Source organism: Ranitomeya variabilis, chromosome 2, assembly GCF_051348905.1.
Source record: "Ranitomeya variabilis isolate aRanVar5 chromosome 2, aRanVar5.hap1, whole genome shotgun sequence".
NCBI lineage: Eukaryota > Metazoa > Chordata > Amphibia > Anura > Dendrobatidae > Ranitomeya > Ranitomeya variabilis.
The window spans coordinates 44,052,563-44,070,732 of NC_135233.1; the positions used below are offsets into that span (position 1 = coordinate 44,052,563).

An 18,170-nucleotide genomic window follows, 5' to 3' on the forward strand; every position below is an offset into this window, starting at 1 on the left:
GCTGCAACACATACAGGGATTGCCGATTTGTTAGGCAATCCTTGCATATGTTGCGGCTGTCTAACAGCCACGCGACATGCAGCCACGGGGACTCAAACATATTTTTCGAGCACACCGAAGACACGCAGAGCATGCTCGGATAACACCTTATCCGAGCACGTTCGCTCATCACTAACATATATATATATATATTTTTTTTTACCTTAGTTTATTATGTTCAAAGACTCCAGAACATAATAAGGAACATTCAAACCGAATAAGATTGATGCAAACCAAATTTCTGGGCCAAATCCAGGCAAATTGCTGAATTTGAATTTTGGCAGATGTGCTCTTCACTGTTTACCTTTAATGTCTAATCTCTGGTTGTCACCAAAATTTCCAATAAAATAATAATTATTTTTAAGACATAATTTGCAACTTTATTACAATAATATTCATATTATAATTTTATTACTATAAAAATATATTTATTAAATCTGGAAATTTTCATCCCTGAAAGTTTACATTAAATTTTCTTGCTTTGCGCTAACATACAGATGGGTAAATGAATCCTGGAGAAAAGGGGTTAATTCTTCCCTATGTTTCCCATTGACTATGTTTCCCTGTGGTGAGTAAAATAACATACAACTGCTGTGCACTGGAGAGGGAGGTGAGGGATAGCCAGGTAATATGATACTTTCCAGGGTAATATGGCAATGGAATCAGTCTGCAGAGAGAAGTGCGGTAGTAATCAAGACTCTGGGACACCTTGCTTATTGTACATATGTGCACCACAGAGATTGCCTGTGTAAAATCCTGCCTGCTTTACCAGGAGTTAAACTGCTGGGGGCACCCGATGATCTGCAATTCAGCTCTCCTAGTGTTTCACAGGCTGTGGCCTCTCTGCATATAAAAATATATATATATATGAAGCAGTAGCCTAATCACAGCTCATCCTCAAGTTTTGAGACAAGGAAAATGCAATGAGCCACATGCCCTGATGCTAATGTAGGAGCCTTGAACAATCCAGGACAAGAGGAAGTGTTTTATCCCTCCATGAATGACTGATGCTGTCACTCAGCAAGAGGCTGGCCTTAAAAGATCTGTCTGAAAACACGCCTTCCCCCTCATTCCTTCTCTGACAGTCCTGCAGTGAACATCCATTCTGTGTAGGATAAGGAGCTGCAGAGAAGTAAAGGCACCAACTTACGAGAACAGGGACAGAGGTTGAAGTGCAAAGCGAAGAAGAAAATAAAGTTTGGTCTCAGGGAACCTTTAAAGTGTCCGCCTTCGATGAGTGAAGATGTCCAACAGTGCAAAGATTTAGGAATACAATGTGAAAGAAGAATTCTTCATCAGCTCCCATCCTTCCACCTAACCAGAAGTGCTGAAGACTGGAGATCCGAACAGCATCTGAAAATGAGAAGAAGAAAAATTGTAGTTGCAGGAGGATTCTGTCTGTCCTTCTTCCTTGGCACTTTGCTAAATTTACTCTGTGTGCCAGGCTTCGATCATAACCATCGCTTACTGGATAGAGGGACTCCTGAACCCCTTGGACAATCATGGCATGACAATGAGGTATCTAAGGATCTACTGAAGCAACTCCAAGACAGGTATCAGGAGGTGATCCGCTATAGAGAACACCAAATCCCAGTGTCAGCTACGGAAAGGCTTCTGAGACCCTTGGAGAGGAGACTTATGGACCTGGCCCAGCAATCTTCATCTGAACACAATCAAAAATGGGAAAACCCTAAGAGATCCAGTTTTGAGCCGGACATAGTATCTCTGTCACATCCAAGTTCAAAAATAGATCTGTCCCTACGGCCACCTTTATTGGGTTGCCAGGACATCAGTAAGGGAACCAACGTGCGTTATCTTGGCTCGGGCTACACGAAAGCTGTTTATAAATTGGTGTTGAATGACACGGTGTCGGTGGCACTGAAATCTGTCGATTTTGGGGGACACGACATGCAAAATTGCCTTAAACAGTATAGAACTTTGGACGACTGCTATAGGTTGGCATCCTTCAAAATTGTCAAAGAAATGATCTTACTGCAAAGACTTCAGCATCCAAACATCTTACAGGTAAGACTGAGCATCAACATGATTGAATAGTCCATGTAAGATTGTGTTTTTTGGAAGTTTTTCTTCCTCTTTTATCTGTTTGTTTAAAAAATTATTCTTTTTTCACATGGTATTACAAATCAATGCATCCAATTTATTGCAAAATGTATTTTTATCTGACATAGGTAGACCTTTGATTTTAAAAGGGGGCGAAGGGATAAAAAAATTCTTAGAATTCTAATTTTTCATTTAAAAAATTATGTAAAATTCAAATAAAGACTTATTTTAAAAAAACAAATGAAGATTTGCCAGTGGTCCTCCAAAGTTTCTGTTTGCAGTGAGATGCTCTGTCTTCTGCTAAGTTCTTCCTGCAATTCCAGACAGCGTTATTTGCAAGCAGACTTATTTTTTCTTCCTGAATCATTCACAGGACTCCAGAGATTTTTTTTTTGTACTATGATACAAATCATTCTACATTTTTAGTTATGTATTCGGATTGCTCTTTCCAGATGCGCTCTTCGTATGCCTTGGATATGAAACACATTCTCTCTGTTGACTTATGTTTTCTGGAGACAAGCTTAAGAAATGCAAGCTGATGCATATATCAGGCATCACAGTACAAATGCCCCCTTTGGGATAGATGCTAAGGAAAACATATCACCTCTTGAGCTTACCCAATATCGATTATGCTGAGCCATCATTTAGGTATGCTCTTGTAATAATAATACCCTCTACCCTGTTAAAAAATTTACGTAACATTTTACTGATTTAATAACAGTCTAAACTTGAAAAAAATCTTTATTCTAACTGAAATGATTGCTTTTTGGATAAAGTTCTTAATCTTTTCAGCCCATCAATGACAGATGTCATCATCTGTCATCATTGATAAGAAGTCGTCCATGTTTAAAAATTTATTCCGATAGTTGTTAGTCCTTGAAAGAACAGTCTCAAAAAATTTTGTTTGCCCTTCGCTTGATGTCAATGAATATGTTTCGCCAGCATGAATGACCGTGAGTCAGCATGTTGATCATTCATTCAATGGTTGTTCAAATGTCAATCTACGCCTATCAAATGTGTACGGCCACCTTAACACTTTAGAATTGCTGCATGTATAACTGAGTAAAAGTACCATAGTAGCTTTACTGGCAACGAAAACGAAAATCTTTCTGACCTGAGTCAAATGTGCATCAAACAAACTCAGGTATACTAGATCTAGACATAAAAATTTGTATGACCATTGACCACCCATCAGCTATGTTTTTAACAACGTTGTGTATAAATGGCTCATATGGTTTCTTAAAAGTGTTATGTAGTGTAGCAGTAGCACATGGCCTAGCTAACTACTTTATGTTTCCAAAATTGCTCTACAAGGACAATCCAAGTGTTTTAAAGAGTCACATCACCCCCCCATCTCCCCAAGAACTCTAAACAAGAAGTCAATCCTTGAGGTTTATTATATGCAGTGAGAAGCCTGTGCCTCAGCTCATTTACTTAGAGCAGGAAAAGTGTAAATCAAGCTCAGTCTTTCAAGAGAGAAAACAAGGCTATCTGTGTGCCCGAACAACACGGATCCGGTGTGTAGAATCTTTAGCACTATTGATAATTATAAAAATATTGTGCGGAACAGTTTCCTCTCGTGAAGAACAAGTGGCGCATTGTTGATTCAGTCGTGGAGAAAAAGCTCCGACAATGTTCTAATCAGATCAAATTATTTTCTGAAAGACACCTTTCCTACACTTCATGGTTTCTGGTAGATTCCCATGTTGTGGCGATAGTAAGGGCTGATGTTTTGCTTTATTTGCTTTACTGTTGACATACCAGCGTGTTGATATTCTTATAAGTTGATAGCAGATCCTAAGGGTGGGTTTATACTATTCAACGTCAGCCGATAGGCTACCTGTTTGCCGATCGGCAATCGTTTTTTATTCTTTTTAGACAGGCTGACTGTAATTCCAATGCACACAGAATAATCTGTAATACCCAATAGTAGGTAATTTCATTTCTCTAGGCAGCTTATGTTCTACTTTGCTCATTCATTGGATAATTGGTAGCCTGTTTACATTGACCAATTATCGGGAAAGAAACGTTCATAAGCCGCCAATGTAAATGCACCATTAGACATCCCCTTTCAGCCTTAGATGATAATGCTTTGATTCATAGCTTCATGGTGAATTTGTCATGCCAGACACATCTTGGGTAGCATTGTAAGATCACACAATCTTGTGAAAAGCTTGTTACAACCAGTCATTGCTTTGCAAAATAGAAAAAATTGGAGTCCGGCTCAACAGGACTGGATTTTCCTTTTCCTTTTTCTTTTTCAAAAGAAAATATGGTGCATACAAAAGAAAAATTTACATGGTTGACATAACCCAGTCGACGCGTTTCGACTGCACTAGGCAATCTTAATCATGAGTCATTGCTTTGGATTGACCCCGATCCGACTAGCCTAATTCTCTGCCATTGTCACACTACATTGGAGATTGCGTGACTTTGGCACGTCATACTTTAGTAGTCCAAGACAACTTGATATACAATGTAGCCAATTTTAACGAAGTTTGCAATAAGTCAATGAAGTTGTCAAATATTTTCAATCACTATTATTACAGTGTGTGATTGGTAATGCTAAAATTGGAATACGTTGTCCAAAAATTAGCCCAATCTTAGCAGGATATCTCTGTGTATATGGGCAACACCTAGACAATCCTACTTGGTCGATTGGGGGGGGACCCAGTTGTAATCTGTAGTGTGATGATTACAATCAGATCAAATTGGGATAGGATTAAATACTCTGCATAATGTCTGGACAATCAGATTGGCTTTTAATTGAACTCTATATTGGAGACTGATTGGATTGTGACTGTATTGTGAATCTGTGAGGCACTGTATGGATATTGGAGTTTAGATAAAGTATAATCTGTAGTTAAACGATATATAATCTGTGTCTATTGTGATGACGCTGGGGTTTATAGGTTTATGTTATAGCTATTTCACGGATAATCTGGTTAAATTGTGAAAAATTCAAATTAGTAGTGGATAAACTGTGTCCAGTATACCTGCAGTGTGATGATATTTAGTTCTATATAGATATTCCATGGATTATCTGATTGCAAGGTGATAATATTTTGGTAGATGTAGAAAACTGATACATAATCGGCAGCATTAAGATATAAGTATATATATTTCATAGATATTCTATATGTATTTTGATATTGTTATACAACTGGCAGCTACTTTGTGTACAATATGGTTGCCTTACATTGAAACTATAGTAGAGGTAGATGATTTATGAAATCTTCCTCTATTGTGGTAACTAATGTATGAATATTGTGGTTGTATCCTGATGATATTATGGTAGCGGTAGAAAATTTGTGCACAGTGTGGTTGCATTGCATTGGTACTGAAGCAGTGGTAGATAAAGGATGGATAAACTCTGTGGATTGTGATGATATTAACCCTTCTGTATGGCTAATCAATGGGTAATCTGTCTTGTATTGTGATATTGTAGTAGCATGAGATATAGTATGTACCATCTGTTTGCATTGTAATGATGATATTGTATCTGATTATATTGCAAAATAATGCAATTATAAGCGAACCAATTCAAAGCTTATCAAATTTATTATGAATTTCCCCCCCAAAATTTGGATTATAACAATCCAGAATTTTTAAGGATTCGATTTTGCTGGATTTTAAGGGCCAGGAAAGAGTTAGAAAAACCAAAAACTATTATACTCACCTTTTATTGGCCCTCTCCAAGTCAGTACCGCCACTATCCAGCCCTCTGATTGCTCCTCTTTGGCCTTCTCATTTTGGGTCTCCAGCGCCACCATTCTAAACTAGTCCCCACTCCTTCACGTGGGTTGCGACTCATGTCATTGACATTAATTATATCTGTGTGCAACTCTACGCACATTGTATATGTTAATGAGGTGTGCCGTGCCCCATGCGTCAATGTAGGGCCTAGTGAAGAATGGCAGCGCTAGAAGCAAAGAACTAAAATAAAATAGAAGCTAGAAGACAGAGGAGCCGATCGGAGGATCGGTAGCGGCGACCGAGGTATGGGCATGGCTGAGGAAAGGTGTGTACAAATTTTTTTTCCACCCATTGCTGGCAGGTTCGTTTCGCACTAAATTTATTGGAATTTCAAAACTGAATTTTTGCAGTTTCATTCATTCATTTGTCAATAAAACTTTCCTTTACTGCACAGTAGTGACTTTACAGTAGTTTAGGAGAAAACTGATGGTTTTATGCCGGGGCGCAGATAATCTCTGAGCACTGTTCATGCGTCACGATGATACTGTTATCTAGATAATCTCTGCGATTTCATTGTATAGTTCAGATTATCTAAACATAGCCGGCTCTTCTTAATTTAGCATTAACCACAACAAACGTAATTCAGTTGTCAGGAGATCAGACGCATTGCTGACCTTCTGGAGATCAAAGCCCGACATGTGATACTTTATAAGATTTTAATATCCATTCATTACAGCGTTAACACTGTTTGACCTACTACAGGCTAAACGTACAGCCGTTACTATGAAGAGCTGTAATCATGGCTGCACTGACAGTAAATGACATTTACAAGGTGGTACGCCAGTGCCAAACACAAATAAATACATTTTATCTTCAGACCAGCCATTACGCAGGCCCAACTGAGATATGTCTATTCTAAAATCTCCCCCTAGGCTTTATAATTACAGAATTATCTTGTCAAATGTAGCAGATCTGAGTTTGTCCTATAGCCCAATTTATTGCAATTCATCTTTCTTTTTCGTTATCTGCTATTTTACATAGGACTGCTACCATGTTGTCCCAACATCTGCATTTTAAGTGTACCTAGGATATATGGTAAATATAAAAGATAACTAAAAAGCAGTTCCTTTATGTATTTCCCTTATTAACCGCTCCCTAAAATTAGTTAGGTCAGCGGCTGAGAAATCAAGGCCTAAGGCCTTTTTTTTAAACATTAACACTGTCTAAAAAGTGAAAGCCATCTTTGTCTCCCATGGCAACCAATCACAGCACAGCTTTCATTTTGCCAGGGCTGTTTACAAAATGAAAGCTGAGCTTTGATTGGTTGCTACTGGCAACTAAGACTGTTTTCCTTCAGACAGTTTTGATAGTTAAGGCCTCATTGAAACGTCCATAATGTTTCTGATCCTTAATCAAAGTGTCAGTATTTTTAATCTGATCACTGTTTGGCCAGAGCTTCAGTTTGTACCGTATGTGTTTTATCAGTGTTTTTCTCTTATGAAAAAAAATAAATTGCAAAGCTTCTTCTACCCATTACAATGTTAAAAATGGTCAGTATGATTTTTCACAGACCCATAGTCTTGAATTGGCTAGCTTGATTCATGGCTTGGATCAAAAACAGACATTTCTGACATAAACTATATTTGAAAATTTGTGAAAAACACGTAGAAAACTCATACGTGAAAAATGGACGCCTGAATGAGGCCTAAAGCCCTAGTGAATTTGCTGCGGCCTTTTTTACATACACATTCGTTTGTTCATGTGTTTATTTTTTACTTCAACAACTCTACGGCCAATGCAAAAAGTACTTTTTTGTTTGTCTTTTGTTATACTGTTCCTACTGACAAAAGCCAACATCTGTTTCAACAACAAAAAAAGTGGCAAAAAATAACAGAAACAATTAGGCTACGTTCCCATGTTAAGCTTTAAGCCATGCTCACGTGTTCAGTACTTGGCCACTATTTTACCTCAGTATTTGTAAGCCAAAACCAGGAGTGGGTGAAAAATCCAGAAGTGGAGACGTGTGTCTATTATACTTTTCCTCTGATTGTTCCACTCCTAATTTTGGCATATAAATTCTGATGTAAAATACTGACCAAATACTGAACGTGGCCTTAGATGAGTTTATAACACTGTATTTTTTTTTTTTAAAAAAATGCTAGTAACCTAATATACTTAATAGGTGCAAAAATGGAGCTGAAAATCTGCAATGTCAAAAACTCACCAAAACCTCATCGTGGGAACGTAACCTTACCAAATCCAACACATTTTAGAAAAAAAGGTGCTTGTATGAAATTATGCTTTCCACTTCAATCCCAAAGCGCAACTTTCCATAAACCACCTGTGTAAGGTCACATACACACGTTCAGTATTTGGTCAGTATTTTGCGTCAGTATTTGTAATCCAAAAACAAGATTAGAACAATCAGGAAAAGTATAATAGAAACATATGCACCACTTCTGTATTTCTCACCCACTCCTGGTTTTGGCTTACAAATACTGATGTAAAATACTGACCAAATACTGATCGTGGCAATGTGGCCTTAGGCCGGGGTCACACATGCGAGTGCAATGCAAGAAACTCGCATGAGTCTCTCTCATCAGTACCCGGCACTGCCACCGGCATTTGGGACCGGAGCGTTCAGCTGCATAGAAATACATGTAGCTGCACACTCCGGTCCCGAGTGCCGGCGGCAGTGCCTGGTACTGATGCGAGAGACTCACGCATTGCACTCACAAGTATGACCCCGGTCTTATACTGATACACAACGGGCAGTATTCTGGTGGGGCATCGGATGGTAGGTGTCAACAAGCTACTCTGCCTAAAGGTACCGTCACATTAAGCGACGCTGCAGCGATAGCGACAGCGATGCCGATCGCTGCAGCGTCGCTGTTTGGTCGCTGGAGAGCTGTCACACAGACCGCTCTCCAGCGACCAACGATGCCGAGGTCCCCGGGTAACCAGGGTAAGCATCGGGTTGCTAAGCGCAGGGCCGCGCTTAGTAACCCGATGTTTACCCTGGTTACCAGCGTAAAAGTTAAAAAAACAAACAGTACATACTCACCAGCGCGTCCCCCAGCCTCTGCTTCCTGACACTGACTGAGCTCCGGCCCTAACAGCACAGCGGTGACGTCACCGCTGTGCTTTCACTTTCAGTTTAGGGCCGGCGCTCAGTCAGTGTCAGGAAGCAGAGGCTGGGGGACGCGCAGGTGAGCATGTACTGTTTGTTTTTTTAACTTTTACGCTTGTAACCAGGGTAAACATCGGGTTACTAAGCGCGGCCCTGCGCTTAGTAACCCGATGTTTACCCTGGTTACCAGTGTAAAATATCGCTGGTATCCTTGCTTTTGCTGTCAAACACGGCGATACACGGCGACCTAGCGACCAAATAAAGTGCAGACCTTCTAGCAGCGACCAGCAATTTCACAGCGGGATCCAGATCGCTGCTGCGTGTCAAATACAGCGATATCGCTATCCAGGTCGCTGCAACGTCACGGATTGCTGGCGATATCGCCTAGTGTGACGGTACCTTTAGCCAGGGTAGAGCTAGGGCACTGAACTAAGTGGCCGGATCATCACTAAATATGCATCTTTTTCTGACTGATTTTCTCTTTTCTTTTTTTTTTTTTGCAATTTTTTTCACCAAATTCATATTTTTGTTTTCTGCTTTTTGTGCCTTTCTGAAACCCTTTGCTACTCTTTTTGACTGATTTTTTCTTTTAGACTCCCTCCCCCCCGCCCAATTCATTGTCCATTTTGCTCCCTTTTTTCCCCTTGCCCCTTTTCTTTTTGCTACATTTGTTCATCAATGATGGTGTAGTTAGCCAATTTGCCATGTTTTCTAATTTAATCTAATTTTTTTACTATAATTGCAAATATACTCTGGTAACCCCCTGGAATATTGTTTGTATTACTATTATTTTATTTTAATTTTTTGCACAGTTGTAGATGAAAGTGCTTAATTTTAACTCTACAAAGTTGCAAAAAACAAGCAAAAGAGCCTAAAAAAAATTCAATTAATGCAAAAATTAATCAAAGGTCGTTCTAGGTTTTGATGAATTTTGCGTAAAAAGTGACTTTGAAAAAAATGAATCCAGTTCTAAAAAAATCTTTGCGTCCCCAAGGGAAGGACTTCTAGAGGTGCGGAATTTAATTACATTTCCTTCTGCTTGCAAACGTCATAATTGCACTATTCAATCTATAATATACTGTGTCTATTTCATCGATTTAATATCTGATATTTGTTTTGCAAGTGAACTGATTGTGTCAAGGTGACCTGATCTCTGCTCACAGGCCGATAATGGAAACAGATTGCAATGATTTAAAAAGTTGACGGTTTCCATTCAGCCAGGCAAAGAATAACATTATAACAGAGCTTATTACAACCATCTAGGATCATCAAGCTGGCTTGTTAATATGTCATTGCTGAGAGGCACCAACACACTAACACAAAACAGACAGATACGTACAGGCTTTCATGATAGCCATCTCCGAGCCTGCCCTGAAAACCATGACTTAGCAGATGCAATGCATTTCATCTCCTCTGAAGCAGCAGCTTCACTCCCAGCCAATGGACGAAGGAGAGGTTCATTAGAAACAGATTATGGTTCACGGGACTCAGTACACAGCAATTATGTCATAAATTAGCAGTCACAAATCACCGGTTGTCTCCATGTGTAGGTGATGCTAGCTGTGGCTCCAAAAAATACAGACTTCCAAAAAAAGCATTTTTTTGCCAATAGAGACAATAAAAATATGCTTCTGAAACTTCGGAACGGAAAATGTCATCACGTTTTCTTAATGATCAGACAAACTTTAGTTGAAAAAGTTTTCAGAGTTTTGCGTTAAAGTTTGAATTTTTACATTTTTATAATGTCCTATGCCTCCCAATCATAAGGAAACACCTTTCAAAATAATGTTACATTTAACTATCATTATTAACTTTTTTTGGTATTTTATTGCTCATTTTATAAATTTTATTTTGAGTAAGATGACCCATAAATATCCAGGTACTTAAAGGAGATATAGTAAATGGTTGCCGTGTCCGACCCTCGCACTATAATACCAAAAATATATATATAAATTGATCTTATCTTTATTAATAAATAGTAAGAATGAAAATAATTGCATACATTTTGGAGAAGTCAACAAAAAAGTTTGCTAAAGAGTTGCATAGGTTAAAAAAAAAAGATTAAATACAATTGTAACCTACTCCTGACAACCCAGGTCATATATTATGTGTATACATCAGCGCTAAAGTAGGTCACTGTAAAAATGAGTGGGGTAAAACTTCCAAATAATGCCCTATAAGATAAATAGTGAGCAACCTCTATCAGATACTACTCAGCATACACAAGTCGCCAAAACACAAAATAGTAGTCAGAATATCCATACAGACCCCGTGGCGGTGAGACAAATCCTGACACACGTCGTTTCGCCTTGCTTTATCACGGGAGATTACTTGTAATTCTCTCAATTGATGTAAAAAAAAATTATTAATTTTTGGTACCCAGGTTTTCTTATGAGAGTTGTGTATATATATATATATATATATATATATATATATATATATATATATATAGCACATCCCCTTGAGAAAGCAAGTACTAAAAGAAACGAAACGCGCCTTGGGGCTATTTTGGATCCAACCTGGTGTTTCATGCCTGCTATATATATTGGTAAGTGCTGCTCTTTATTCCCAACATGCCTTTGTTGTGATTTTTTTACTTGTTTGACTGGCACTGATACTATACTGAGCGGCTCTCTGCCCAGATATTTATTGATTGAGCCGGCCACTCACACCAGGGCTCCTTCCTTATTCCATCTTTGTGCACCTTACTGATTTTGTACTTTTCTATTTTATTGTATTATGTATTCTGAATAAAATTGAATCTTTTATACCTATATACTCCTTTATTCTCTTCCTTTGGCATATATATATACAGTATATATATATATATATATATATATATATATATATATATAGTGAAAGCTACAGTCAAAATTAATATGGTCACATCTACATGTGTCCTACTTAATGCCCGCTATGTTTCTATTTTTTCTTATACTCCATAGATATGTAAACAGGTGTCATTTTTGCAGTGTTTTCACCATATTTAGTAATTGTGGTTTTTGGAAAAATGCCAGGAAATATTTTTCTGCCAAGAAAACGCTAATCAAAAAAAATGTAATTATACTTCAATAATATTATTTTAAACTTAATTTATTTCTGTTTTTATTTTTGTGCCTAAATAAATATTGGTATAAAAAGCCTGAGGCCCAACAGAAAATTATATTATTAATAATTTAGCAGTGGCTTAAAATCTCTTCTTTGTGCAGTTCTGTATGTGACATGCACAGCTGAGATATATTTAGCACTGAAAAATCAAATCGGCATATCACATTTTCTCTAACCTAAACATACGGTAAAGGGTGATCATTATTTGCAACTTTTTCATTAAAATATCCCCCATCTTCTCTATACATTAATTTTTTTTTTTTTTTATATTTTTCCAAAATTTAGTATACATTGAAACATCACCTTCAACATTTTGTGTGCTTATGCCGATCAGTCACTGGGAACAAATTTAGTAAAATTGTGTAATAATGTTTTTCTAATTTATTCTACACTTTTTGCTACATTTGTATGATTTAAGCACGGCTTGGCTTTTTATATTTAGTATTAAATCCTAGTCATTTTGATTTTATGGGGATCATATATTACATTTTAGGAACCCAGAGTTTAAGTATATACCGGTATGTTCTTTTTTATTCCACTGGTCGAAAAAGTGTGGACGTGTCCGTTTTCAAGTAGTAATGGAGCTACCTTCTGGACTGAAGCCTAAAGGGTTAAAGCCGTCAGAATAAAATCTATGGAAAAATATATCAACTATTTTTAATGTCAGTTGATTGAGAAAGCTTTCTTAGATAGAGCAGAACTTTCATAAAGTGCAAGTGACTTATTGGAAGTCTTTGACTACTTTTGCTAACACAGCATGTTTTGTACCTCCTTCTGTCAAAATAAGATGGATTAGAAGGTATTATCATGTAATCTGCACCATTCTACACTGTAAAATGAGGAAAGAAAACAATGGACTTCAGAGAGGTGAGGAGACATCTACATAACCTTTGTATCCCGGAAAGTAAAATAGAAGTTTAAAAAGAAAAAAAAACTTTTTCGACAAAAAAAAAAGTAGAATATCTGAAAAAATTCAACCTCAGGATATAACATCATCCACCCATTTTAGATACATATTCTTGGCTTTTCGGAAATTCCTTTCTAGAAAAAAAAGCCATTGTGATGGGCAGGTGCGTTCCCATTAAGATGGAAATGTATTTGGTGAAGAGGCTTGTTCATTAAAGTAGATTTAATAATGAGGGGGCATTTGGGAAAGAGGGGGATTTGGGTCACTGATTTACTTTAACACAAGACTTAGCAGCACACTAATTGCCTCCCAGTTGCTATGTATCAAATACTCTTGATGGTTGCCTCTGTCAGGAAGAACTTTTGTTTCCCAACTTGAAAGTTAAACGGTCATTTTCATTCTCATGTTTCGAGTGAAAAATGAAAAAAAAACTAAAACCTTTGTCCTTTCCCATCGTTGGTGACCTTCAACATCTAGTCGTCTAATTGAATTTAGAAGACCTAAACATTACTTAATTAATTTTATCTAGGTCTCAGAATAAAGGCACAACTTTTTATTATGAAGTCGAAATTAGATTTTGTTTTAAAACAAATGATAATAATTAAAATTTACCTAGAAAGAAATAATTTCCTAAACAAAACTGTTTTGTACAATAAAGGCCGCAAGACTACAAGAGAAAATTGCGTGGCAGACCCTTATTATCGAAAACAACACAACTTTCACTGATTTTCTTTAATTTTTTTCTAATGTGGAATTAAATCGAGCTTGATATTTTTTTTTAATCTTTAATTTACAGCAGGTTATTGAAGATTAGATGATACATATTCAAAATAAACATCAGAACTTGAAGGTTCTCCTCAAGTTTTCTATGGTTCTCCAGTTTCCTCCCACACTACAAAGACAAACTGATAGGTAATTTAGAATATATAGAATTTTAAGGAAGAGGTCGTTATGGCTTCAAAACGTGTAGAGTTTTGACTTTTGTGCTCTTTTAACAAAAATTAGTTTTGTAATAATAAAAAGAGCCATTGCAACCATTGAGGTGAGCCTAGCCCCTTCCAGTGAACGTAACAATTACTGTCTAACAATTCCACCTGCAGTAGTCCATTTTTTTCTATTGGGGAATTAAGATTGCGATCCCCAATGGGAACAGGCATGATAGTTTTGTAGCTGAGCACCATTGGATTATATGGATTCCATATACGTTAGATCGTACTTGCAAGTCCTCCACACCAATCTCTTGGTGGGGACCGTGATGATGATGTCTGTAAAGCACTGTGGAATATGATGGAGCTATATGAGTGAGTAAGATAAATACGAATAAATGTCATATCTAAGTATTGGATACTTCTGGTCCTTGGAAACTCAAAATTGGATTCCCAACCAACAGTTGAATCGGGCCACGGCCATCTGGCTGCTTTCATGTACAGTAGCCACATGTAATATAGCACATTGAGAAGAAGAGGTGATTGATGAATATTTTCAAAATGATTTATGGACAAGAAGAATTTTTAGAGTTGATTTATTTAGCAAAATACTATCTGTGTTTTAAGAATAAGAAAGAAATACAAAAATCGAATCTAGAAAAGTAGTTCAATTATAGATTTTTTATTTTTTTTACAAAGATCTTTTTATGATTTTATCTGTGTAACATTTGTGTCTGATGAGCTCACTTCTAAGAACAAGTCATGTGACGAGGGTAACTTTATTGTGTACTGGCTCATACATGACATATATCTCTAACTTATGAGGGGTAATTGGGCTGTTTGTATTACTTAAAGGACTCTGCATTATAAATCTGCTCTCCATTCATGCGTCTGGGAGAGAACCCTCTTAAACGTTTCCCATAGGCTTCCAATAAATAGCTGTACATCCGAACAAAAAAAATCCTATGTAGTGTATTTAAACCCCATCTGAAGACCCATTAATAGCTAATTGAAACAGTAGCAAAGTAGGAAAATGTGAGGCAGAGACAATACTTATAGCTACAGTGCACAGTTCCTTCTGCAGGAAATAGGGTAACATGACAATACATATAACCAAATGTTCCCCCCATAAACCCCTGTAAATGGTAATAAGTCCCCCGAATGTGTTCAGTGATGTCATAGCCTCCAGGTGGTAAAAGTGTCGTCATTGCCTACACCTGGGGATTGTGATCAGTGTCAGACTGAGCAACATTGGGCCCGCCAGAGGACTTGAGTCTGAGGGCCCACCTTCCATCTATACAAAACCAATTAATTATCATTAAAGTGGGTTTTCAGGCCAGGACCAAGTTTCATCAGGAACCATATCTTACGGTATAGCAATAACCCCGGTGCCTCGGGGTGATCCTCGACTCTGCCCTCTCTTTCAAGCCACATATCCAAGCCCTTGCCTCCTCCTGCCGCCTCAAACTCAAAAACATTTCCCGGATCCACGCATTCCTTGACCGTGACACCACAAAAACACTAGTGCATGCCCTTATCATCTCCCGCCTCGACTACTGCAACCTCCTACTCTCTGGACTCCCCTCTAGCACTCTGGCACCACTCCAATCCATCCTACACTCTGCTGCTCGACTAATCTACCTGTCTCCCCGCTATTTCCCAGCCTCTCCCCTATGCCAAGCCCTTCACTGGCTTCCTATCGCCCAGAGACTCCAGTTCAAAACCCTCACAATGACCTACAAAGCCATCCACAACCTATCTCCTCCATACATCTGTGACATGATCTCCCGGTACCTACCAACATGCAACCTCCGATCCTCTCAAGACCTCCTTCTCTACTCCCCTCTCATCTCTTCTTCCCACAACCGCATCCAAGACTTCTCCTGTGCTTCCCCCATACTCTGGAACTCTCTATCCCAGCACATCAGACTCTCGCCTACCATAGAAACTTTCAAAAAGAACCTGAAGACTCACCTCTTCCGACAAGCCTACAGCCTGCAGTGATCCTGAACCTACTGAACCGCCGCACAACCATCTCTGCCCTCTCCTAGTGTATCATCACCCATCCCCTGCAGACTGTGAGCCCTCGCGGGCAGGGTCCTCCCTCCTTATGTACCCGTGTGCCTTGTTTTTGCTCATATTTAATGTATTTGTCTATATTTGCCCCGTATTTCACATGTAAAGCGCCATGGAATAAATGGCACTATAAAAATGAATAATAATAATAATAATAATAAGATACACAATGATAGGATTTGGCTCTACTTGCTGATTTGATTGTCACGTACCAAAACTGCTAAGATAATTTTTAAATAAAAATGGTGGTGCTAGGTTCTCCCCAACTATTGGGCCCCATATCGGCTGCAAAGTCTGCCACTATTGAAGTCTGTGAAGGGTAATCCAGGGCTCATTCAAGGATTCTCAGGTTTTCTGGTGGGCCAATCCACCCTGAATGTGATGTCGTTGAATGTTAGGACCTTTTTATACATTACAGAAAAGCAAATATATCATATCTAACATCATAGATGACAACAAACATTCAACACATCAATATAGTAATATTTAAAGAATATTTCTCACTATCTGTGAGAGCGATCCAGAGCTGGGCAGGGTGTGAGTGGGTTTATAATTGATTCATTTACTTATTTCACTCACTTAAATGGTGTCATTAATTCTGCAGCACTTTACAGACATCATCATCACTGTCACCATTGGGGTTCACAAGCTAAATTCCCTTTCAGTATGTCTTTGGAGCGAGGGTGGAAGCCAAAGTACGTAGTGGAAACCCATGCAACTGTGAGGAAGACATACAAACTCCTTGCAGATGTTGTTGTTGGTGGCATTTGAAGCCAGGACCCCAGTGCTGCAAAGCCACAGTGCTAACCACTGAGCCACCGATGCCAATCCAACAACATACTATAGGTAATGATGAACATTCACATCATATACTCCAAATCAAACTTCAGGCATTGAAGAAGGGTAGGTTGAATAGTTGCCTATTGGACGCAATGGAAACCTATAGCAGCAGCAACAAGACCCAATTTATGTTGCAGGGTGTTCAGCCTACCCTTTATTAATACTTTTACATGTTTGGATCGCATGGTTATGAATAGAACAGTATATAAAATAGTAGAATAGCAACTACTTACCTCTTCTTACCCTGACAATCCATTACAACCATTTTGTTGGTCCTCTTTGGTATTGTAAATGTTGATGCCCTATAAATCATTCATCTACCAATCACTAGCCTCGGCGGTGACGTTTGCATTCACAGCATATGACCACCAAAGCCAGTGATTGGCTGCAGTGTCAACTGAAGGGCAGAATTTTATCTTTTCTAGTCACCCAAGAGGACCTCCAGAGAATTGTCACAGAAGTAGCAATAATAGTTGTTTTTTTTTAAATTCAATGACATACACTACCTTAGGGCCAATTTTGTACAATCCTGGAAACCCCTTTAAATCTAAGTAAGAATATGGCGATAAACTGAGGAGTATAGCGTCACAGCAACTCTGTGCTCCCATGTTTGGGCTTTTCTTACACAACCTTGCTCTGTTAGAGTCCCCCTTATACACATATAATGGTATTGTATATGCATGATTTTTTGCCTACTAGGGGGAGTGGTAATGAGCAATGACTAGGACATCATGGAAAAATTAAATATGGAAAATGATCAGACTGACCTTTTTATAAATGGAAATCTGCCAGTCGCCATGTTCTTTAGGTGTCCTGGATGAAACAGACGTCTGTCTAGTCACTTTGTAAATACTGCGCTCCCCCATTACTGAATACAAACGTCTGCTTTGTGAAGTAATTGACATCTTTCATTTGGACAGTCGAGCTTTACGGAAAGGTCGACGCTTCCATCCATGGAGTTTTCATCACCTTTTAATCTCTCTCCTTCTTCTCCTCTCATGCACAACATTGCCATAGTCGTATGCCTTCAAATTATATGTTCTGGTATCAATAATAATAGTGTTCCCGGGAATTAATATTTCGTTCTCATAAACAGAAATACTGAAAACAAAACTGTTATTGTTTTCTGCTTATCCCGCGCCCAAATAGCAACTGCTCAAATGCTTATTTTTTTCCTTAAAAAGAGATCTTGGTATGACTGCCGCAATACAAACACATTTACATCTACTCATTGCTTGACTTAGGGATCATTGACATGGGTCATTATGGTCTACACAAACTCCGAGCCATGAAGTCTATAGGCTCGCTCTGAATAACTCTGATTTCCTACAGAGACTTATGGGGATTTGCATAGGTAATCATGAAATGCCATGCTATGTTAGTGATT

At 38.3% G+C, this 18,170-nt stretch overlaps 1 protein-coding gene across 1 annotated transcript in view; it reads left to right on the forward strand.

The window, feature by feature from the left end:
- Positions 1-1,108: 1,108 nt before the first annotated feature.
- The window catches only part of PKDCC (protein kinase domain containing, cytoplasmic), an 86,295-nt gene continuing 69,233 nt past the window's right edge, over positions 1,109-18,170 (forward strand). Inside the window, exon 1 of the mRNA XM_077282358.1 lies at positions 1,109-2,064. Coding sequence (XP_077138473.1) covers positions 1,273-2,064 — 792 coding nt within the window. The 5' untranslated portion in view covers positions 1,109-1,272. The remainder of the gene's footprint in view (positions 2,065-18,170) is intronic.